Source organism: Protomyctophum bolini (assembly GCF_963924005.1).
Source record: "Protomyctophum bolini genome assembly, chromosome: 18".
In the NCBI taxonomy this organism is placed as follows: domain Eukaryota; kingdom Metazoa; phylum Chordata; class Actinopteri; order Myctophiformes; family Myctophidae; genus Protomyctophum; species Protomyctophum bolini.
This window is the reverse complement of record NC_137879.1, coordinates 17,885,466-17,909,750: the sequence shown is the minus strand read 5'-3', so window position 1 is coordinate 17,909,750 and position 24,285 is coordinate 17,885,466. Positions and strand designations below refer to the sequence as shown.

Sequence of the window (24,285 nt, the reverse complement as noted above, 5' to 3'; positions counted from 1 at the left end):
TAGTTGTGATTTGACTATTCCTGTGGAGTGTGACGGGTGGAATGACGTTTTTGGGGGGGGGGGGGATGCCCATGCCCATGCCCTATAGGGGACCTCTGGGACTGGATGTTCGGCCGGGGCTCGATCGTTTCACTTAATTGAAATGGTTGAAAAACAACTCGATGTACCTCTGGCTCTGTTTTACAGTAACCTTAACCGGATTACTGGCAGTGGCAGGCCTGTCCTCCAGTTTTGGTATAAATGAGTGGGCCTGGCTGTTAACTTTAAATCTCTCTCAGTAGTAGGCAGCCCTCAGATCCGCTTTGCTGGTGAAACCCCCCATACCATTTGCCCCAAACCCTTCTGCTTCTCTCCTTTTCTAATTAGTTAGGTTATAAGGAAGTCCCCCCCCCCCGTCCCCCCTCTCTGCAAGCAGCTAAATATCCCATATTTCGCCCTCGAGCCGGCCATAAAATTTCAAGCTGCTCCTGCACCCACTCAGCACTCACTTTACATTTACAGCATCATCCACAATGACATGAATTTATATGGCGAAATGGACACTGTGTGACTCCCCTTCAATCGTGTCATCTTTTCACATGCACGAACCTGCCACCCCGTGACCGTGGAGAATGGAGATACAGCATGTTTTCGTTTTCGGATGATTTGATTAAATATCATGTGCGATAAAACGGCAATAAATACGAATCAATGAGCTGGCAAGTTATTCCTGCCTCTCGTCTCAGCCGTAGCCTAAGCCTAATGACTTCGGCTTCATTTTCTTACTCCAACAAGACGCAAGCGTCTCCCCAAAGAGGTTGGACCTGTCCTGTATGACCGCACAGCTGGACACATGGGGAAGACTGCAAATTGCAATGCAACGAAGTGCTCTACTGCTCTCTATGGGCGCGTTCAGGTCAGGGCATTGATACTCATTTTTGTAGTTTGGTTTCGCTTTTTATATATACTTTATTGAAAATTATTCAGGGTTTACAAGTTATGCAAAGTTACATAATACATATATAAATTACAATACAAACATATATCAAGGTGCCAAAAAGTCGAGGGTTCTCTGTCTTTTAAGTTCGGTTTGTATCTGCTTAAATACCACCTCTCCAGAGATGACCACCTGGTCACCATAGCACACCTGGTGTTCCATAATTTGTTAATAACAGTGCAAATAATAGACCAATAAAATTCATTCTCCATGGCCGACATTTTTTCATTAAAAACTCCATACATTGTAAGTGACATTAATATTAAAACCAATGTTTGACATTTTCCCCCAAACCTCTCTAGACCTCTGGCAGTCTACCAGGAGATGTTCTATCGTCTCATCTGCGTTACAATTCAGTATCGGGCATTTAATAGTTTTGACAAAGCAGCTCCATTTTACCACCGCCCTTACTGCTAGGATCCTCACAGAGACTAGCCACATCACATCCCTCTTTTTTTCAGAGATGTTTTTACAACTCAAATGTTTTATACATACCCGCTTCTGATTATCGTCAAGGTTTTTGTAGGGGAAAATGCCACCATATAAGTCATCACATATCTTACCATATATACATTTACTATTCATATCAGTCCAGTCAATATTTAAATGTGCAGAGTTTGTCAACAAATCACCATACATGACTTTAAAATAAGGCGTCCAGACTCCAGAATAGACCACTGCCCAAAATGTTAATAGTAGCCTAATAAGTAAATAGGCTATAGTATTAGAACATGCTGAATCATTGATTAGACAATTAATGTCTAGTAATTATAGCTACAGATTGCTACAAAACTACCCTTATTTGGGGTTGAATGATAACATTTAAGTATAATGATGTACGGTGCATCTTCACATCATGTAGAAATGGCCTGTATAGCCTGTATAGCCTTACCTACTTTACATATAATACTGAACTATAACTGCATATAGCCAATTTTACACGTGCCAGATCATATGCACCAAGTAACATTCATCTATTTAGAACCCCTAGTGCAGCAGATGGCGCTAGATTTTAGATTGTATTGTCCTTGTTTATAGTGTTTCCGTCTCACGTGACCGGAAGTGCACGTTCAAAACAATACAACAATAATATCTCTGTCATATGGTCATAAGTGGCTCTGCTCTCTGACAACGAATGGTTTATCCTCCTCCCCTTTAGCAATCTATTTTTTTAAAGCATTGTGAAGACGATACTCTACGTCGTGACTATTTAATTATGACGGGGCCTTTGTTGGAGTTTGAGACGGAGATGTTCTTGAACGTGTTCGGCTGTGACGGGCTGCTGGTGACGGCGGAGGGGATGGGGATAGACCGCATTCTGCTGCAGTTCATGCGGGTCCACTCCGTGGAGGACAACCTGGTCTTACTGCTCAACGCAACTACTCCAGAACAGGTGAGAACAAGACACAAGTTACATGTCCCATAGCCCTGGTCCAGTGCTTACAGCACTGCACCAGTAAGCACTGGACCCACATACAAGTGTACGTACTGAACATACTCCATGTATAAGTGACAAATTGTAAATGTGTAACTGATGATTAAAGAGCCACGTTTAATATAACTCATTCAGTCATCAAATCGATTTATGTAGTGTGCTTACCAATATTTCAAGATTTGTCAGTAAAAAAAACAACCTTTGAGACAAATCGTAGCAGTTTTTCTCTTTTTAAAATATATTTAAAGATTTTAAATATTTAAAGGTTTGTGTGTACAATAATTCTACTGTATCTGACTCTGTATGTAATGAGAATGTTTTTGGGGTGTTTATAAATAATAGGGCAGGTGTCCGGGTGGGGTGTTACAAGTGTATGATTGTGTGTGTATGCCTGTTTGTGTGTGTCTGGTGGTTTCCTGGGGGAAGCTGTCTTGGAGCCTAGACGTGTAGTGATTGCATGATCACATAGTCGACTCCATGTCGTCATCGCCGGGAGGGAGAGTAGCTGTGTGTAACATTGTACAGAACTGTTGGCAAGCATCCTACTGTAAGATTCAGAATGTTTTAAAAATAAAGCTGCCCCTACACTAAATAATATAGCTTATGCGACATCATGATTATTTCAAAGTTTTTCGTTGATTATTTTAATTATGTTAAAAAAGAAACGAGTGAAAACAGCAGATCTACAATTGTTTGCTTTGCTACTATAGAAAGGTAATCATTCATGGTGTCCCCGACTCCCCTGATGTTTACTAGCATGTAGGGGGACTTAACAACACAATATTGAACAATGCTTAGTTGCTTACATTGTCTTCGTTCCTTGTCTTCCCCAGGAGTATTTCACAGAGCAGCTGAGAATTGAGGGTGTGACGCACTTGCCTAGGACAGTGACCAGTGACATCCAAAGCACAGAGCGCTATAATGTGTACACCCAGGGAGGAGTGCTGTTTGTTACCAGCAGAATCCTGGTGGTGGACTTCCTCACAGACCGCATCCCTGCACACCTCATATCAGGTCTCATACTGCTCAAGTTGTGTACCATTCAATATCTGTAAAATATAGATTGTCTACTCTGCGCAAGAGTATGAATGTTTTAAGAAGATGCTAACTTCAGACCTAAGATTGAACTTTCTGTAATTTATATATAGTAGTGCTTTACTTTGAAATGGTTATTTTTTAACCCTGAGACTGATATTGCTTTTAACTGCTGTGTCACTCCCTTGTCTCCAGGCATCCTGGTGTACCGGGCTCATAAGATCATCGAGTCATGCCAGGAGGCCTTCATCCTGCGCCTGTTCAGACAGAAGAACAAGACAGGCTTCATTAAAGCCTTCACAGACAAGGCCACATCCTTCTCCTCTGGATTCTGCCAGGTGGAGCGCGTCATGAGGAACCTTTTTGTCAAGAAACTCTACCTCTGGCCCAGGTCTGCTGGATTCTGATAAAACATCATGACTTTGTCTCGGTATTGGTATTTAAGGGATAACTTTGCCACTTTTTTGTGAGAGTGCAATCATTTCAAGTGATCAGTGGAAGCAATACATTCACATTCACTGAGAAAGCAGAGTTCTGCTCTGACACTGATGATGTCTTGACATTTACCAGTGTGCATTGCAAGGGAGGAAGTTGAACATCCAAATATGGTTAGTGAGTTTGTCAGGTTTCAAACTTCTAACTAATGTTCATTCTGCAGTCCACAGCCACATCATTGAATGAAACCCTGCCTGTAGTTCTTCTGTGAGATGTCACAATAGGTAGAAAACTAGGTTCACAGAGAAGATTGTGTGCACATCTCAATGCCTATATTCTGGCCAGGTGCTCGTTGTCAGGCATCAAGGCAAACATCAAAGAAGAGGAAGAACATCCGCACACCAGTTTGTAGAGCTCCGAGACTTACTTTATTTGCCTGATGAAGACCTAGTCGGTCGAAACGTTGCAAAATTGTTGTCTTAAAATAAAGTAAGTCTCGGAGCTCTACAAACTGGTGTGCGGATGTTCTTCCTCTTAGAAAACTAGGTTACCACAGAGATCATTGGCAAGTATTGTAGACAATATAGACATGCCACCACTATGTAACTAACAAATGGAAATGAGGTTGAGATTTGAGTATTTAAGTCTGATAACATTATCGATCTCTTTCTCCCTCGTCTCTGTCTCTCTATTTCTTAACTCGTTCATCCTCCTCCCAGGTTCCAAGCATCGGTGAACACAGCTCTAGACAAACACAAGCCAGAGGTGGTGGAGCTGCACGTGGCTCTGACCCCGGCCATGAAAACCATCCAGAGCTCCATCCTGGACATCATGGGTGCCTGCCTGAAGGAGCTGAAACGCTACAACCCATCACTGGAGGCCGAAGACCTCTCCCTGGAGAACACACTGGGCAACGCCTTCGAGAAGGTCTTCCACAAGAGAGAGATTAGACTAGAAAACAGAATTGTGGATAGAACGTAGACAGTGTGGGAAATTACATGCGATTAAGAGTCAACACTTTTATAACTCTGTCAACATTTCAAAGCCTCTTTTTTATGTATTTCTTAATAGAAAATAAACTATAAATCTTTGAACAATGACATTGAGAGAGGCAATATAACAATGGTAATCATTACACAAGTACAATAATCTATAAACAAGGGGGTAACGCTTTTAGCTTACATGCTGAAGATTATTCATTCCAGTCATGGAATCTGATCTGTTTGTTTTGTTTTTTTGTTTGCTCTCCCCCCGCCCAGACCATCCGTCACTATCTGGATCCTCTGTGGCACCAGTTGGGCGCCAAAACCAAGAACCTGGTCCAGGATCTGAAGGTTCTGAGAGTTCTACTGCTCTACCTGACCCAGTACGACTGTGTCACTTTCCTCAACCTGCTCGAATCCCTGCACACCAGCCAGAAGAGCTTTGGCAACAACTCTGGTGAGGCTGGCCAAATGTGTTTGCACTGCTGACATACAACAAACCCAACTTCACCTTGGGGAAGTCCTGTCTTGTCTTGCCCTGCATCTGGTTATTGGAAGCTGGATATGTTTTCAATCAGCAAAACACCCCTTTTGTCCTGTCATTTGTAGGTTTATAAAGCATTTATATTTTGCGCACCAGCAAGCATGGTTGACAACAGGTGCATTCAGTTAGGATTAGATAGAGGTAGTCTGCTGATTACAGAAATGTGTGCCAGGTAAAAAACTGGTGTTTTCTTTAGATCATAATACTACATAATAACTAAGGGTATTTACCAAGCTGTGATGATTACACACCCTCATTGTACCTCTACACTACAATTGCTGCTTTTGCTGCTACTACTTGGTTTATCATGTGAACATTCTACCACCAGGTTGGCTGTTCCTGGACGCTAGCAACTCCATGTTTGTGAATGCCAGGAGCAGAGTGTACCGCATCCCAGAGAGCAAGAAGAAGCTGAAAGTGGCAGCAGAGTTGGAGAAGAAGCAGACCTCTGGCACAGGTAACTGACGAAGCATTTTAAAAGAATAGTTTTGGCCAGAGCTACAGACTAAGTTAATTCTTAAATCATCAACATTGTAAGCAAGCAGTAGTAACCTGGTGTCTGGAATTCTTCTTATTTTTTTAAATTGAATTACTACTATTATACTATGTCATATTTAGCCAAGACTTGAATTGAATGTTAAATGCATGCATACATAAGCACACATAAATATACTATTTGTGCTGGAACGCATGCCCCTCCAGTTATGCGATACCCATTGTACACATTTGTCAGAGTAGTTACCCAATAGCATTACCATAGTGCCAGTGTATGGAGTTTTGGAACTGGAAGCAATCTCTGAAGTCATGTGTTTTCCTCAGGTTCACTGTTACAGCATTTAATGCTTCAGACGGATGACCATACTATGTAATATTTAATGTTATTGGATTAGTTTTTGAATCGGAGAATGTTGTTTTTAAGTCGAGCGGACTAGTTGTTAGAGGGGGTTTCGAACTTCGGATTCCTACACTACTTGTGCCCATGCATATGCTTGTTGTATCGTGACTGAGGACACATGCTTTTGTGGATGTAACTTTGCTGCACCTGAACAATGTTTGTCCTTGTATGCAATTTCCACTGTGTGTGTGTGTGTGTGTGTGTGTGTGTGTGTGTGTGTGTGTGTGTGTGTGTGTGTGTGTGTGTGTGTGTGTGTGTGTGTGTGTGTGTGTGTGTGTGTGTGTGTGTGTGTGTGTGTCAGAGGTGAAGCGAGAGCTGGTGCTGGAGAAGAGTCCTAAGTGGGAGGCTCTGACTGAGGTCCTCCAGGAGATTGAGAAGGAGAACAAAAGCTCTGAACATGAACCAGGTCAGACTTTACTATAATTACAATGATGTGCATTTTCAAAAAAGGTCTACACACATCTTGCATGTCAAGTCAACAAAGAATGCACTTATCATTATCCACCTCAGTACCTACCAGTATTTAAGGCTGCTAGGCTTTGCACAAATCTAATACATTACTAATACATTGGCATGTTTTCTCGTGCCAATAAAGGCCCTTTGAATTGAATGTTAAGAATGGATGCATAAACATAAGCACACATAAATGTACATACTATTTGTGCAGGGGCACATGCCCTTTTCAGTTATGCAATACCCATTGTACACATTTAGCAACAATAGCAACCCCAAAACACATTTATTTTCAAGCAATGTTTTTCTCTGAGGCGTGGGGGTTACAAATGAGGCTCATTAATATTCAAGTCACCACACCTTTTGGAATAAAATAAAATTGTCTTTTCCAAAAACAAACAAATGCTCTTGCCGTCAGTTATTTGAAAAACCCTTTTGCTCCCAGTAAAGCAGGCCTATTTGAAATGAAATCCTCTTGATGTCAGTCGAGCCTTTCCATCAGATACAGTACATGAATATATTGCCGTGTTACATGTGTGTTCAATAGGGTCACTCCAAACACAAAAAGTATCCTGAATAGCAACAATTCCACAAATCCTCCTCCAACAATTCACATCCCCAGTTCCAATTCTCTGAATATCTGAATATCTATCCCAACTCGAGCCACTTCTATGACAAAATAAATTAACGGATAAAGAGTGCTGGACAACTGAACTGTCCTTGAGTGCTGCTGCCAGCATGCAGACTGAATGGAAAATCCTTCATATTTAGTATTACAGTGCAGGTCATGGGTCCTAGCCACACAATTTCATCACATGGTAGATATGATAACATTTTATGTAACAACATATCTATTGTCTTTGAAAAATGTGTGAACACTAACCTAGCATTGTAATGCCTACTCTTTTTCAGGTTGTGTTGATACAGTATATTAGAATATAACTTGATAGTGTCTTTGGAGCTCTGACATTATACTTACTAGTCCTTACCGTTCTGATAAATGAACACCAAATGATGTACAGTGTGGGTAATGTGATTTAATAGATCATATTATTGATGTATTTTGAGGAAGGATTGCTTTAATATAGTTGTGAATATACTTGATCACAGGAAATGGAAAAACAGTACATCAAACATAGAAATAAAAGAAAAAAACAGTCAGTGTCGCGTTTGTAGTGTAGCAATTGCATTAAGGTATGTATGGCATCAGAAGTAGCTGGAGACAGAGGAGACACAGCAACACAGAAGTAGCGTCATAGATGGAAAAAAGAAGCAATAATTAGGGGGGGAGACAGACACACACACATAACAGTGAAGGCGGAGGTGAGGTTGTGCGTTTTCCCATGTAAGTAGATGGGGAAATTTAAGCACTAATTCATTAATTCATAATTTGTGAAATTATGGAGAAAGGGCTTTAAGACCTCCATAATATTATGGTCAATGCCTGTGTGAAAAGTGTGAGCGATTGGTGCAGGCAGTGAGGAGCAGCGGCAGTGTTTCATTCAGACAGACAGACAGACAGATATTGAGTGAATTATAGTTTGATTAAAGAAGAGTTAACCATCTTTCCTCCCCTGTGCTGTATCAGACACCCTTCCCTAAGGAGAATCGACCTCCTTTTAACCATCTTCTCAGCTCATGTCCCATTATAAACTCATTCACCTTATCTGACCTTCTGGGGGGAACAATATCTGACTGCTGTTTTATCTATCAACCAAGCATCCTCTATGGTCTATCACTTGCTTTCTCCATGCAGGCCGTGTGTTGATCTGTGCCAGTGATGACAGGACATGCGCCCAGCTGCAGCAGTACATCAATCGCGGCTCTGACGCGCTGCTTAACCGGCTGTATACACGTACTGTCGGCAAGCGGGACGCGGCAGCTGCTGCCGCCTTAGAGCTGGACTCACATAGACATGGCAAAGGCTGGACCATGAACCGACAGCCTGCGAAGACCTCCAAGGGGAATAAAGTAGCACAAAAGACCTCTAAAAAGATGATGGGGAAGGACGAAGACGATGAGAGGGACGAAACTGAGGGGGCGGCCAGTAGCATAGACGAAGATGGACTGATGGACGAGGAAGAAGAGGAAGAGCAGCTGAAGTTGGACCTGTCGTCCGACGCTTACTACGGCTTACTGAAGGAGCCCATGACGGTCATCCACCCGCTGAGGGGCTGCAGCGACCCTTACAGCCTGACACGTGTGCTGCACGAGGTGGAACCCAGCTTTGTGGTGTTGTATGATGCTGAGCTCAGCTTTGTCCGCCAGCTGGAGATCTACAAGGCCAGTCGGCCGGGGATTCCACTGAGGTAGGGGTGTGTGTGTGTGTGTGTGTGTGTGAGAGTGCGCGCGCATTGCATGTGTCCCCTTCAGTTTCCCTTCATTGTGATGCTCAGTAAAGCATGCATGCATTCTCAACTGGGTATGATCCCAAGTACGCCCTTTAGTTATTTTAAAATGTATACTATAAATGTTAATTTGGAAAAAGTAGGCAAGGCATTTTTATTTGTATCTGAAAGATAGCCTGATGAAGGTCGAATAGGCCTAAACGTTGCAGTTCCCTTACTCCATTCAGGACGGGAACCCCTTTTGGTGTTTTAAATGGAACCCTGGCTAATATGACAAATATGGCTTAAAACATTATACTTGCCCTCTATAACTAAAAATTAAAACATATAAATATTTTATTTCTTTCATAAATAGAGAATCTTTCACTCAATAGGAACTGCTCCTGTCACAAGTTGATGATGTCGTATGTCCATGTGTGGTCCAGCCCTATGGAATATATGGAATGCACATTTATTTATTTTAAAAATATTGCTTTGATGCTCATATTATCCTAGAACAACATATATAAACATAAATGTACGGTGCTGGAGTCACAAAGGGATAATGAGAAAACTAAAGGGAAGCTCTGCACACTCAGATCTGTGCACAATCAAAGTATTTATTTTGGGGTCCATGAAATAGTTTGAGAACCACTGACATAGAAACATAGGTTTTTCAGAAAACTGTCATGATTTAAAAGACATTTTGTAGATTTGAGTTCAGGTCTAAATGGGTTAAACTTTTCAACTGCGTTTGAAGACAGTGTGCAGGAGTTTGTTCCTTTTTCAGTATGTGGGGAACCTGGCTGTCCTGTAGGTGTGCAAAAGCCTTGCTTTTTATTTTTATAGCACATTTCAACAACAACACAACACAGAACATCAAGCAAAGGAGACACAACAATTATAAAATCACATTAGAATGCATAAAACAAGAAGAGGAGTTTGTTAAAAACATGGAAATTGACTTGCATGTTTCAGTGTTTTGTAGATTGGTCAGCGTTTTAAAATACTTAGTTTGGTCTGCTCTGCTTTAAGTTTTGTCCTGCTCATGGTTTCTCTTCTCATTGTTCTTCTCAGGGTGTATTTCCTTATCTATGGGGGCTCAACAGAGGAGCAGAGGTATCTTACGGCTCTTTCGAAGGAGAAGAAAGCCTTTGAACACCTGATCAGGTCAGTACTGCTTCTTCCAACACTCCAAGGTGGCTGGACAGAGATATTTATTTGTCATTACTGATTTTGAAGTAGTTCTTATTTTGAATTCTGTCAAGAAAATAGGGATATAGGCCCTCATTTGAGTCATTTATCAATTGAGTGTAAAATCTGCCCCAAATTCGAGTGTAGGTTTCGTAGTACACACGCGTCGCCACGGCATTTATAAAGTGATCGCAAACGGCTGATCCTTCCTTAATTTCGTTCCGACGTTAATAAATGTGACGGCTGAAATCTATCTGGCACGCCTATTAAATCAAGCCTCGCCCTCGTTTATGCGACATGAATAACTGCAATACGACCGGGAAACCATGGTTACATTAGAGGAGAAAAAAAAGTTTCCCTCGCTTGCCTTGCTGCCCCCTATCTCACACACACACACACACACACACACACACACACACACACACACACACACACACACACAGACGCACGCCCGCACACGCAACTTGCAACTTGTTGTATCTTAAATAAATAAACCTGCATGAATTAAATAAAGCTGTAGGCCTACCCTCTCTGTTTCTCCTCTCGCTTCGCTTCCCTTGCTGCCTGCTTCACCCCCCCCCCGCACGCACGCATGCATATATCGCAATTTGCAAGCAACTGTCACTGTGTGTTGTTAGTTGTATATTAAATTATTAAAGTATTTTTAATTTAATATACAACAAGATATATTAGTGAACGAAAACCTGAACCTGTGAACCATGAATTAAATAACAAATAGGCACACACACACTGCTGTTTTGCATAGGTGCTCCTCCTGTCCTGTCTGTCTGTCTGTCTGTCTGTCTCTCTCTATCACTGTGGTCCGTCCGTGACACCGTGACCAACTGACCATGCACGTTCGACAGTCTATTTAGATTGCCTCGCAGTCGCTTGTCGCTATATTCATTATATGAATGTGCAGCCAAAACCGTAGCCTCATGTGGCTGGCACTGGTGGTGGTGGGCTGGCTGGGTAGCCTACCTATCTCCGATGTGGTTCCCACTTGTGCTGGCAGCCTGGCACGGTACATTTGGCATTCGAGCGACGCGTCAGGTTTATTAAACGAGGAGGAGATTGCACATACCGTAACTCCAGAGGCTACCCACGTTGGGACTCTCAGCAGCTGCATCACTGCACTATACTCTCCAACGTCCCGTCATGGAAATATTTCAGCACAGACGGCCCAAATCCTCGCATGTATGCGCTCATGCAAAACACTGTTTAAATGGCTTAAGCATCTAACTTGCAACATTGTTTTTAATTGCGCGATTTTATCTCATACTAATTTCATATGACACAAAGACACATCGTTGATGTATTCCTTTATATATATTTTTTCTTTTTTACATGTAGCCCATATACATACATACAGTTTTATATAAACATTTTAGGAGTGAATACAGCCTCTCAGCTGGTCAAACAATGCTGCTCCACTGTTCTACGACAGAAAAACAGGTGAGGACAAAGCGTACGACCAGACGTGATTTTTGTCATGGCACAAGTTCAATTTCAAGCTTTGGCGGAAATGGTAAATGCAGACAATTGCGGTAATTTCGGCGTGCACCCATATTTTGGCGTACGCACGGTTGATAAATGAGGGCCATAAGGTCAAAAGTCTGTCTGTGAATTTGATAAATATTAACCAATAAAAAGTATTAACAAGAGCATGTGACTAAATAATAACTACATTGGATTCATAGGAACACACTTGAAACACACCTGAAAACACATGTAACCCTAACCCTTGTACGGTACAGGGGTTACGCTACAAATATTGTCACTGTCGGCTACAAGTTGTGCCCGACAGCGACAATATTTAATTTCCCAATATGTTGTGTGACGTGTCAGGGAGAAAGCCACCATGGTGGTTCCAGAGGAGAGAGAGGGCAGAGAAGACACTAACCTGGACCTGGCTAGAAACCTGGAGCCTGCCAACGCCACTGTCAACACTCGCAAAGCAGGCATGTCCCATTAATAATTTACTGCACTGTTCTACCGCACTATGGTTGTTAGACTTTGTACAAACATGGCATTCTGCTTTCCATCAGGATTGTTATTCACTGTTCACTATGACATTTTCCCTCCTTGCCCTCTTAGACATTTTGAATTTGAATCTGAATTTGATCCAAAGTGTTAGTGTTACTTTAGTGCTTGTCCAGGAGCCAATAATCCTTTAATATACCTGGATTTGAATGTGTTATTCTTACAGTCTGACCGTGAAGGATGCGCACAGAACATGATGAATAATAATAATAATCTTTATTGTCCCGAAGGATATTTGTCTTCACAATCTGTTCAACACCCACATCAAAACAACACAGAGCACATAACACCAAGACAGTACAAAAAAAAAAAAACATGAGGTCCCCACAAGCTGTGTACAGAACCATCCTATCGGCGGGGCAGTTTGTTTAATGCAGCGATGGCTGAGGGGAAAAAACTCCTACTAAAACGGACCTTTTTCCATGGCAAGGTTCTGTATCTTTGTCCAGATGGCATGAGGTTAAAGAAACGATACAGAGGATGGTCAGTGTCATTTGATATCGAGAGTGCTAGTCGTGTGATGGCGTTATTGTTCATATCAGAAAGTGTGGGTGTAGGAAGTCCGATGATTTTGGAAGCAATACGGGTGATACTGAAAAGTTTGTTCCTGTTAGGCATGGACAGTATGGTGTAGAAACATGCAGAACAGTACAACAGAACAGGTTGAATAATGCTTTTGTACAATAATAGCAGAAGATGAGGAGCAACAGATAATGATCTTAGTTTACGGATTACATGGAGTCTTTGCTGAAAGCGTGACTGGATAGATGTAATGTGTTGATCAAACCTGAGTCTATTGTCCAGTGTGAGTCCAAGATATGTGAAGCTGTCAACCTGTTCTACTGTTTTACCATTAATGAGGAGTGGGTTAAGTCCAGTGTGGGTTGTTGTTTCAATGACCAGTTCTTTTGTTTTGACCACATTCAACTCTAGATAGTTGTCAGTGCACCACTGTGTGAAATGAGAAATGGTATTCTGATAGACCGTAATAGAGTTATTGTCATGGATCATCAGAGTATTTAAAGTATGTGATGTTAGTGGGTGAGGGGCTAATACAGTCATTTGTGTACAGAGTGTAGAGGAAGGGGCTGAGGACACAGCCTTGAGGGGCCCCCGTGTTGGTGATAGCAGTTGATGAAAATAATGTACCAACTTTAACTGTTTGTGGTCTATTGCTCAGGAAGTTGTGAGTCCAGTGTATGAGAAGTGGGGGGATGTTGAGCTGATGCAGTTTCTTGATCATATGATGGCGTTGAATTGTATTAAAGGCAGAACTAAAGTCAACAAAAAGAATAGTGGCAAAATTGTCCGAAGATGAATCCAGGTGTTGGAGAAGGGAGTGAAGGAGGCATGCCACAGCGTCCTCTGTCCTCCCGATTAAATGGATAAGAAACAAGATGGAGTCACATGAAGATGTGACTTCATGTGGATCTTGGAAAAATAAAAAATGGGCTTTCATCTCATTCATGGACGGCTTGTGAGATTAGCTCCAGAGTCCAGACAGATAGACATACACACATACACACACACCAATCCTCATGTAGGCGGCTGCTTTCAGAGCCATGCCGTCAAAAAGAAAAAGTGAATGACATGAAATAAAGTAACGATGAAGGACATGGTTTTGAACAGGGGGACAGGAGCAGCCCAAGGAGCCGTCGCGCGTCATTGTGGACATGCGTGAGTTCCGCAGCGAGCTGCCCTCCCTGCTCCACCGGCGCGGGATGGACATCGACCCCATCACCCTCGAGGTGGGGGACTACATCCTGACCGACGACATCTGTGTGGAGCGCAAGAGCATCAGCGACCTGATCGGCTCGCTGCAGAGCGGCCGCCTCTACACCCAATGCCTGTCCATGACGCGCTACTACAAGAAGCCCGTGCTGCTGATCGAGTTTGACCCGGCGAAACCGTTCTCCCTTGTGGCCCGCTCCGATTTCCGGCAGGAGATATCGCCCAACGACGTCATCTCCCGACTCACCCTCCTCACCCTGCACTTCCCCCGCCTCCGCATCTTGTGGTGCCCCTCACCCCACGCCACAGCTGAGCTCTTCCGAGAGCTGAAGCGAGGCCGCCCAGAACCAGACGCTGCGGTGGCACAGGCCGTGACAGGCGAGTCTTCCGACACGGTGGCCGAGTCAGCCGACCTCTACAACCCCGGACCGTACGACTTCCTGTTGAAGATGCCGGGGGTCAATGCCAAGAACTGCAGGGCACTGATCAGCAATGCTGACAGCCTGGCAGATTTAGCTAAGTTCAGTCAGGACAAGCTTGCACAGATACTGGGGCATACCGCCAATGCTAGGATGCTCTATGACTTTCTGCACAATATTGCTGATGTCCCTGCACCTGCCCCAAAGAGCAAACGGACATGATGGGCATGAAAGATTTATCTAAAGGTGTATTAAGCTTTAAAAAGAGAGATGGCAGTCCATAGAGCAATTGCATGTTTCAAATATCATATCATCTATTATGTACAGTTTTGTGACTGTCAGGAGTCCAGGACTGACTGACTGCCTTCTGAATTTCAAACTAGGTTAAAGTAGAAAATAAGGGGGAGTCCCGCACACTTTCTTCACTTAGAAAAGAATATTGGTAGAGTGACCGAAACGTTCTTTGTTTGACAGGCGCTAGCCCCTCTTATGTCCAGCTTTGAGGGCTTGAAACTGTGTAAACACAAACATTGTCCTAACACAAACATTGAATGCCATTGATAATGAATGGCCTTTGAGCACAGACATTGCGTAAACACATTGAAGACGAAGGTGATGATGTATGATGATAAGAGCGCCCTTCACTTCACACAGGTGTGATTTTTACTATTCAAGTTCTGTCCATCTCCATTCAGTAGGCGTGCAAGGGTTTTTTTCTTCTAAACTAGAAGTGCCTTTGTTACATTTTAATCTATGTATTTAACTCGGGTCTCACATTTGTATAAATTGTTTGTCAGTGAATATTAAATATGGAAACTATATTGTAATTGTTTGTTTTGTATAAACCTACAAACCTGTGATGCGAAAAACTTGCAAGAAAAACTTGCGAAAAACTTGTGAAAAACTTGCGAAAAACTTGCGAAAAACTTGCGCTCTCGAGAAAGCGCGAGAAAAACTTGCGCGAGAAAAACTCGCGCTCTCGAGAAAGCGCAAGAAAAACTTGCGCGAGTTTTTCTTGCACAAGTTTTTCTCGCACTATCGAGATAGTGCGAATCTCGATTTTTCTGTGCAGAATATTGTGCAGAAAGTGCGAGTTTCTCGCGCTTTGTCGATAGTGCGAGAAAAACTCACGCTTTCTCAATAGTGCGAGAAAAACTTGCGCTTTCTCGATAGCGCGAGAAAAACTTGCGCTTCCTCGATAGCGCGAGAAATAATCAGAAATGAGAAATAATAAGAATTGAGAAATGAGAAAAAAAAATAATAAAAAAATGTTTTTTCTTATTTTTTTCAAAAACTCGCGCTTCCTCGATAGCGCGAGAAAAACTTGCGCTTCCTCGATAGCGCGAGAAAAACTCGCGCTTCCTCGATAGCGCGAGAAAAACTTGCGCTTCCTCGATAGCGCGAGAAATAATCAGAAATGAGAAATAATAAGAATTGAGAAATGAGAAAAAAAAATAAGAAAAATATGTTTTTTCTTATTTTTTTCAAAAACTCGCGCTTCCTCGATAGCGCGAGAAAAACTTGCGCTTCCTCGATAGCGTGAGAAATAGAGATGAAAAAAACGATGGGTTATTGCCCATCGTTTTTTGAATTTTTGATAAAAAAAAAATTATCCTTGTTTTTCATCATTTTGGACCATGGGCTATAGCCCATATCGTACGGCATTTTGACATATGGCTCGAGTGCTTGCGACAAAAACTGTGGGAGGTATAATGCTCAAAATAAAGTTTATCTATAAAAACAATAAATAAAAGGGCACAAAAGCAATAGTATGGTTGCCCACACTAATAATAATAAAGTGTTACAATTACTAGAGTCTGGTTCAACCACACTAATAAACAAAGTAAATAGGCTTTATCTTTACCCCCCCCCCTTTCCTGTCTGATAGCCGCGATGACGTCACCCCGTGCATCCGAACAGCGAGCCGAGCAGTCGCAGCCATTTTACTCCGTGGAAATAAACTTGGCTGTTCAGGAAAGATACTCCACACAACTCCACACAGACACGCTCAGTTGTCTCAGCGAGTCACGGACCCGAGTCCGATCTAGACCCTCTCTGGCAGATTCGGTAAGATGACATAGGCTAGGGTGACCGTGTCGTGTGTATAACGGGTCTTGTTTTTAGCATGTTAGCCTGCTGTCTGTCAGTTGCTCTGGTTTACACTAGCTGTGGGTTAGCCCAAACATTTAGACCCTCGTAGAGAGTCTAAATGTTTGGGCTAGCTGTGGGTGTTTGTTGAGGATTCGTCATTTTCAGGATGGATAGAAAACGACAACATGGTTTGTTGCAGTGAGCCTATAGATAACGTGTCAGTCGAAGTATTTTGATGTATTCTCTGCTGTCACCTGTCAGATGTAAGCATCTCCCACACCCACCCACCTATAACCTACAACCAGTGAACAGCATCTGCCTGCACATTGACCCAATACTTGACTATTTCTTCCAAGTTCAACACATGCTGTGTGTGTGATGGGGTTTAAGGTTAGTTAGTTTGGCAATGTTATTCCTTTTTCATGATGACATGTTCTTTTCTCAAGGTTTAAAATGACAGGGCATCGGGCGTCTTTGGTCTTGACAGCTGGAAATGCTGACTGTTTGCTTGTCATCTTGCCTCTGGGTGGGGTGGGCTGATACCTGTACCGAACATTAAGCCTTTAATGGCATCATTCAATGAAGGGTGGCAGAGATGAGCACTGCATTAAATGAAAACCATTTAGTGTGTGTGTGTGTGTGTGTGTGTTCTCTCTCAGAGGAGGCCCTGTCTGTCCTATAACTTGGCTTTGTTTCATGGTATAGTGTGAATTATAAGATGTCAAACGCTGCTGTGTGGATGTGGCCGGATGGGAAAGAAATGATCTCCACAGGCTGTTTCTTCAGTAAACTATCCCCAGTTGTTTGACTAATTTCAGTGGCGGTAACGGTATCACTTTGCAAGCTTGTGCCTACCATGCTCATTTTAGACGTGTTTTTCCACTGTGTTGTCTGGTTGAATGACAAAGTGAGAAGGTAATCCAGGCACAAGCTTTTGCAGAGTCAATTTAAACATTTGGCCCCAAAATGATGTGATGGCTCTTCCTGTCTTTCTTGGCCAAATCCTCAGTCTCTCTTGTCATCAGGGTTTTAAATGGCCATTTAAGTGACTGATTACCACACTCAGTTCTGTGCAGAAAGGTGATTGTTTGCCATAGGTTTTTTGTTATTACTGTTTACAAAACGGGTTTAGATTATTGATCTTGATGAACTCACCCAGGGCAGTGGTGGCTCAGGATAGGGTCGCTTGGGAATAGAAAGTTCCAAGTTCAATCCTGAGGCTCTCCCTCCATTAGTGTCATACTGTCCTTGAGCAAGACACTTAATGGACTGCTCCTTCTGAGCAGGTTGGTTCCTTGCATGATTTTCTTCCACCGTCGGTGTGTGAAAATGGGTGGAATAATGTAATGCACATCGTGAAGTTCTTGGTTTAAGGGGCCATAGAATAATATGCATCATATATCATTACCCAGAGCCCTGGCATGCTTACAGATGTTTTCATTGCTCTGCCTCTGTTATAAATTTAGCCAACCGTCTCGTCTACTAAATCCTTTTTAATTTATCCATTTCTTACTCTGAGTGTACAAATGTAACCAAATGGACCATTACAGAGTAGTGTGACTGCGTTGCAGTGGAATCTGTTGTGTCCTTTAGGTTTAGTTCCTGTTCCTTACACACACACACTGAGCATGTTTTCATGCATGTGTGCACATTTTGTGTGCGTGCGTGTGTGTGTGCGTGCATGCGCGCAATAGTACTACTGATTTCTAAAAGGAAACCCTCACTGACTACTAGACAGGCAGGAGGGAAACTCACAACAACCAAACCTCTGTGTGTTTGTGGGAACAGAGCGGAACAGTGACTGAGGAGAATGAGCCAAATGAATGACATCACTGTTGTCTTATCTCCGGATAAAGCGGCCATTTTTGTTGGAACAGACAAGTGTTCTATTTCAAGTGTTCTATTTCAGCCAAAACGGTTGACTCAAATAGCTATGTACTGACTGATTGTTGATCCAGAGAGAGACAGGATGGATTTTTTAGACTAGTACACACTATGCTTTTGCTGCTGGGTGCACTCACTGTTCAAAATCTCTTTCTCTCTCACTCTGTTTTTCTCTGTTTTGTCTTTCTCTCTGTCTCTCACACACTCACTCTCTCTCTCTCTCACACACACACACACACACACACACACACACACACACACACAGACCACCCTGACTGAACCTTGTTTATCAGCTACTAGACCTAGACTGCTACCAGTTATCTCATGTGGACACACGCACACACACTGTGTGTGTGTGTGTGTGTGTGTGTGTGTGTGCGTGCATCACTGTTTTTTGTCACTCCAACGGCTTCAAAGACAGGTCTATTTGTAGTATAGTTGACCCTTGACCTTTTCTTGACAGTATGCCAAGTCTTGGGAGCAGCACAGAGCACCTCTGTTCTCTGTTTGTTATTGTCCTGCATAGTCGTATGTCTAAAACACCACGGGTGTGTCTTGAAATCGTCCCCATTTTTTCTTTTGGGTCACAATTATAGGCTTAAGTGTCGGTCATTCTTTTTCATAGTTGTCGTTGCTGAAGCTTTGTAGTCTTTCAGCAGTCTTCTTCTCACACAATGTCTAAATCCTTTCCTCCTAAAGATTTCCCTGGCCTGTATATGAATGTAAATATAAGTGTAAGTAATTGAGAATAGTGATGTGTGTGTGTCAGACTGTCAGTCTTATTGTCAAAGAATGAATGGCTTTGTCTAAGCTGAAAGCCACACTCTATAAGGTATTGGGTTCAACAATGCATGTTGTATACATTTGAGAGAGAGAGGGAATAAAGGACGTATCTAGTATAGTCTAAATAGTACATTCTACAGTAGTGCCTTTACACGCTAGGGGTTAAATGTCTTGCTCCTTTTTCGACACTAAACTTGGGAGAAGCCTTGGATCGAACCCGGGAATCTTTCCGATTCCCAAGCGTCTGGTCTACCCTCCTGAGACACTGCCGCCTCGTTATGTATGAGCTCCTAGACTTGATGTACTATCAAAATGATGCAAAGTATCATAATAGCATAATGCACACAAAAAACCAATTGACCAGTGTGCCATCAATTTGTACACAAATAAGCCATGTTTTGAGCTTGTAGTTCGGCCTTCATCAGGTGTGACCTGTGACTGTTTTAAGTAAACGAAACAGACATTCTTTTAAACTGGATCTGACTTGGTCACATCACCCTTGTGGTTGTCATCTGGCTGATACCAGGCAGGCAGGTAGAGAGAGAGTCGTAAAGAAGACATTCCACACACACCTGCCCTGCACTGTGCAACAGAACTATGCCTTATATGGTGGTGACAGAAAGCAGCCTCACACACACCCAACACAATAGTCCCAATGAAAACATGTGACCCAACTGCTCAAAATGTGTTTGTGCCTATAAAGTATATATCACACAGAGACACACACATATCTTATATGTACAGTATATATAATATAATTGATTTGTGTTCTTTGTATACCACGGTCATGATAAATCTGTGTGTACTTTCAAATTTGTACTTAGGCTAAATCTGTTGTCATATTATCTTTGTGGTTTTCACACTAAACGTTTGATCGCAGACAAGGGATCACACGCTGCATGAGTTCGCCAAGATGCGATCCAGACCCAATACATACATATAAGTATTTGTTTTTATTCCAATTAATTTTGATGTCTCACGGTCTTATGTGCAGGCTACTCTACTGTGTGAGACCCTCTCTCTCTCTCCTCTCACACCCAGGAACAGAGGGCAAAAGTAGGCCTATGTGATAGCGGCTAAGTGCGGTACTGCAAGACAGGATGCTTAATTTTGATTTTCATTACATAATTCTCTGTCTCTCTCTCTGTATGTGCGTGCACATGCACATCAGAGTGTACGTCGTTCTGTTTCCAATTCCATAATAACAGCTGCTGCGTAGATTACGATGCTGTTTTATCAACATATTAAAATTAGTGAAGTTGGTTCTATAGACTATATTTAACAGCAATATTATTATTAATATAGCTAGCAATATGTATAACACCTGGATTTACCCAAGGAATAAAGTAAGTATGACACCTGAATTTACCCACAGAATAATATCCATCTATTGATAGATACACAGACAGACAGACAGCTTTCCTGTGCTCTCATTAGCTGTAATTGGGGTTTTGTCGGCGAGCGCCAAAAAAGCTCCCCGGCAGCATAATCTGAGCAAATAAATAACTTGCTGTGTGTAGGGGCCATTGACCAAGTGAGAATAGCTCTCAGGAGAGTGCAGATGTCATTTTTCTTGATGTCATATCTGCCCAGCAGTGACCACCATCATCTACCATTAGACCCATGGTTTAAGACTGGTGTGCATACTGCGTACATGCGTGTGGCCTCTTTGATGAAACACATGGTACTTGTTGGTTGCTGGCAGCACCGTTAGCAGAGCAGCACGCAGGTCTGTGCCATCTGGACCTGCACTTTGATTCTGCTGGGGCAGCATCCGTGTTTATACCCAGCTGCCTAGTCAGCCATGATAGTTGTTTGCTTGTTTTCCCTACCTCCTTTCTTTATCTCTGTCTTTCATCCCCACTTTCTTACTGATTCTCTTTACTTCTCCCACTGTCTCCAGTTCACTGTAGTATTAGTTCACGTTATCGCTCTCTTTCTCATCCTCTCCTTCCTTCTGCTGTCTGTCTCTTTCTCACTTTCACTTTATACACCTCCACATAAGGCATTTAGTAACTCTGAACTTTTGTCCTGACAGATCTACAAGATCACAACACGTAAGAATCAGACATGGCAGTTGTAGACCGGCAGTGTTCCGCAAAAGGATTTTGATGTAGAGGGAATAAGGAGGTGGAGATGAACCCATAAACAAATTAAATACTGTAAGTTGAAGTGGTTATAACCACTTTGAAGTGGAAATGAAAATTTCAAGTCTAAAAGACACTGAATGTGTCATGGGAGTGATTCGTGCAGTTAATGATGAGATAACGTGCTGTCAGTGACATTCAAACATTCAGACAGACAGACAGACAGACAGACAGACAGACAGACATTCAGACATTGTTAGAATTATTAGATAGATTATGATTAAGTGGTTAAAAAAAGTAACCACCTGTCCTTTATTCTCTCTTCTCCCTCTGTCTCTGTCACTCTGATTCATAATTATTTACACAAACTAATTTCTCAATTGAAGTCTGGAGTCTGTATCCAGTTTAAGTGCCAACTGGGATACAGCCCAGCTTCTTTGTAAATCAAGCATACTTCTGTTGAAAGGCTACCCAGAGCCTCCGTCTTCAGGCTGATTTAATCTCAAACCTGAGAGTGTTCAGCGATAAGAGGCGCACTCTGCAACTCGCTATTGTCTCCGCACTGCATATCCACTTCCATCGTCATAGAGACCGATGTGGGTTGCCCTAGTAATCTGCGAGCATCTATCGCCAGGTCATCCCCCGACGCAGCCTTAATTAAGGGGCGTCTACTACTTTTTAATCAGGCAACTTTAAAGTACTTTAAAAATCCGATTGTTGCATTATCATTCATGCATTCATTTTCTTCACCCTAGTACATCATCTTGTGTAGAGATACCTTTATTGTAGATAGATGCCCTCAAGTTCCGGTATCAAGCCAATTGTGATTATGTTTGCTTTCTCATCTCCTCCCCAGGTTGGACTACATGGCTTAGGGTCTCTGCAAGTAGACTGACACGTCTCCGTTTCTGTCCTGCCTCTCCTCTCTTCCACCAGAGGTAAGCACACACTCGTAGAGGATAAGACATTTGTGCATAATTGTGTGTAGATCGTTTTAAATCCTCTATGGCGATCAATAGACTACTATATTATCAGCACATAGTGTAGGGAACTCAAACGTTTACAGTTCAAGGGCCCCCCTTAACTATGACAGTATACAAATGGAACCAAATGGACCCTATTTTGTATACTGTCAGTGTCAAGAGTTACAGACTTGTAAGGGTCTATGTAGAACACCCTAAAGGAACCCTGCCGGAGAGTCCCTGGTCCCCACTCTGAGAGCCACTGGTCCCCACTCTGAGAGTCCCTGGTCCCCACTCTGAGAGTCCCTGGTCCCCACTCTGAGAGTCCCTGGTCCCCACTCTGAGAGTCCCTGGTCCCCACTCTGAGAGTCCCTGGTCCCCACTCTGAGAGTCCCTGGTCCCCACTCTGAGAGCCACTGGTTTAAGGATACAGTAATTATAGATTTATTTTATTTATCATAGCAGCTTGTGGCTTCTACAGTTATATCTTGTCACTAAAGTAAATCTTGCTGTTTGGACTAGTCATTACAGTACATTTTAACAGCCTGGCGGTCAAAGGTCAAGGTGGGATCTATAAGCTCACAATGCCTTGCGATGTGAGGTGCTGTGGGCTTGTAAATTAGCTATTTTCACTATTTTGAGACATACAAGGTTTCCACAAGACGGCAACGAATCCACGATATATAATTTATTTTGCATTTTAAGGCCTTACTATACCTCCTATGCCGAACTTTCCATGTTTGTGTAAACATTTGTGTAAACACACATTGAAGATAAAAGTGAAGATGAAAATTGTGATTGGCCAGAATGAGATGATGTATGATGATAAGAGAGCCCCTCACTTCACATGCATGTGATAATTGTAATGTCATGAGTTGGATGGACACCAGCTTATCTTTGTTGCATTCACCTCTTTAGCTTTGTATGCCAGACAAGTGCAATGTTTGTTGAGGGCCAATACTGCTTACTGGACGATTACTGTCCTCATTTTCTCACTCTGACATCTTGAACTTGGATTTTGGAGATTTTGTCATTTCCAATTCCAACAACACATGACCTGGGATCAAAGCATTTAAACGTCCTTTTCCAATTACTGTTTAATTGAGTGTGTGATATGTGTGTGCAGAGAGTAATTTGAGGAAAGCTGATTAAGCCCTTATTAATACTTCCTCATATGGCCGTGACATGTTGCGAGCTTGCAATGCAGGCTACTATTTCCGTTACAGCACTGACGGCTCAGCTTTTCTAATAAAAACAAATCTCTGTTGTATCAGTTGCCAGTGCCACCTGTTAACACTCTGAGCGGAGACGGAGATTAATCAAAAGACGGAACATTATGCGCTTGATAACATAGCACACCAGTCTACAGCCTGGGAGCGTCGAGTGGACAACATTCGATGTAATTTCCGTCAACCCGACTGTCTCACCCGGGAGATGGTCCGCCCCTCCCCCCCCCCCCCCCCCGCCCCCTAATTGTTTTAAAAATGCTATAATGATAGAAATGCACAAACTCGCAATATGTTGTCAATGTCAACCCATTGTGAGCTTGTACTGTAGATCGGCTATATTTGCTATTTTTCATACGATAAATGATGGGGTGGCTGAGCCAGCGACGGGTTATTTCACACCAACCAACTGCTCAGGCTACATTAAAGTAGCAATTAAGTTAATTAGCTTGAAGTCTGTGTTTTCATTGATTGCATGTTTTTATATTTTGGCATATTCATTGCTGATGAAGATTAATGCATTGATTGCTGCTTTGCCTTTGACTTAATGAAATGTGACTGAAATGAAGAATGTGTTTATGGATTATGTGTGGGTTTGCTCTGGCACATGTACCTTACCATTTAACATAGCTGCCTAAACCCCTTTTAATATGGCGTAAAAATGATTTATTATTACAAACATATTATGTCAACTTAAAAACAAATGCACAGCCAAGGGAAGTGCAGCTGAATGATCCAATAATAATGAGATGACAAATGGATTTCTTCAGGACATATTTTCT

The 24,285-nt window shown here is 42.4% G+C and overlaps 2 protein-coding genes across 4 annotated transcripts in view; both read left to right on the top strand.

Moving 5' to 3' along the window:
• Window positions 1–2,078: 2,078 nt before the first annotated feature.
• ercc4 (excision repair cross-complementation group 4) lies at window positions 2,079–15,291 on the top strand. Its single transcript, XM_080788976.1, has 11 exons — window positions 2,079–2,369; window positions 3,245–3,425; window positions 3,642–3,837; window positions 4,601–4,808; window positions 5,141–5,321; window positions 5,737–5,865; window positions 6,605–6,709; window positions 8,513–9,065; window positions 10,161–10,253; window positions 12,126–12,238; window positions 13,950–15,291. The coding sequence occupies exons 1-11, from the start codon at window positions 2,193–2,195 to the stop codon at window positions 14,690–14,692; spliced, it is 2,679 nt and encodes an 892-aa protein (XP_080645102.1). The 5' UTR covers window positions 2,079–2,192; the 3' UTR covers window positions 14,693–15,291.
• A 1,098-nt stretch (window positions 15,292–16,389) lies between these two features.
• Window positions 16,390–24,285, top strand: part of mrtfba (myocardin related transcription factor Ba) — a 34,233-nt gene continuing 26,337 nt past the window's right edge. For all 3 annotated transcript variants that reach the window (XM_080789652.1, XM_080789651.1, XM_080789650.1), the window contains exons 1-2: window positions 16,390–16,537; window positions 22,172–22,253. The gene's annotated coding sequence lies outside the window, so the exon portion shown is untranslated. The remainder of the gene's footprint in view (window positions 16,538–22,171; window positions 22,254–24,285) is intronic.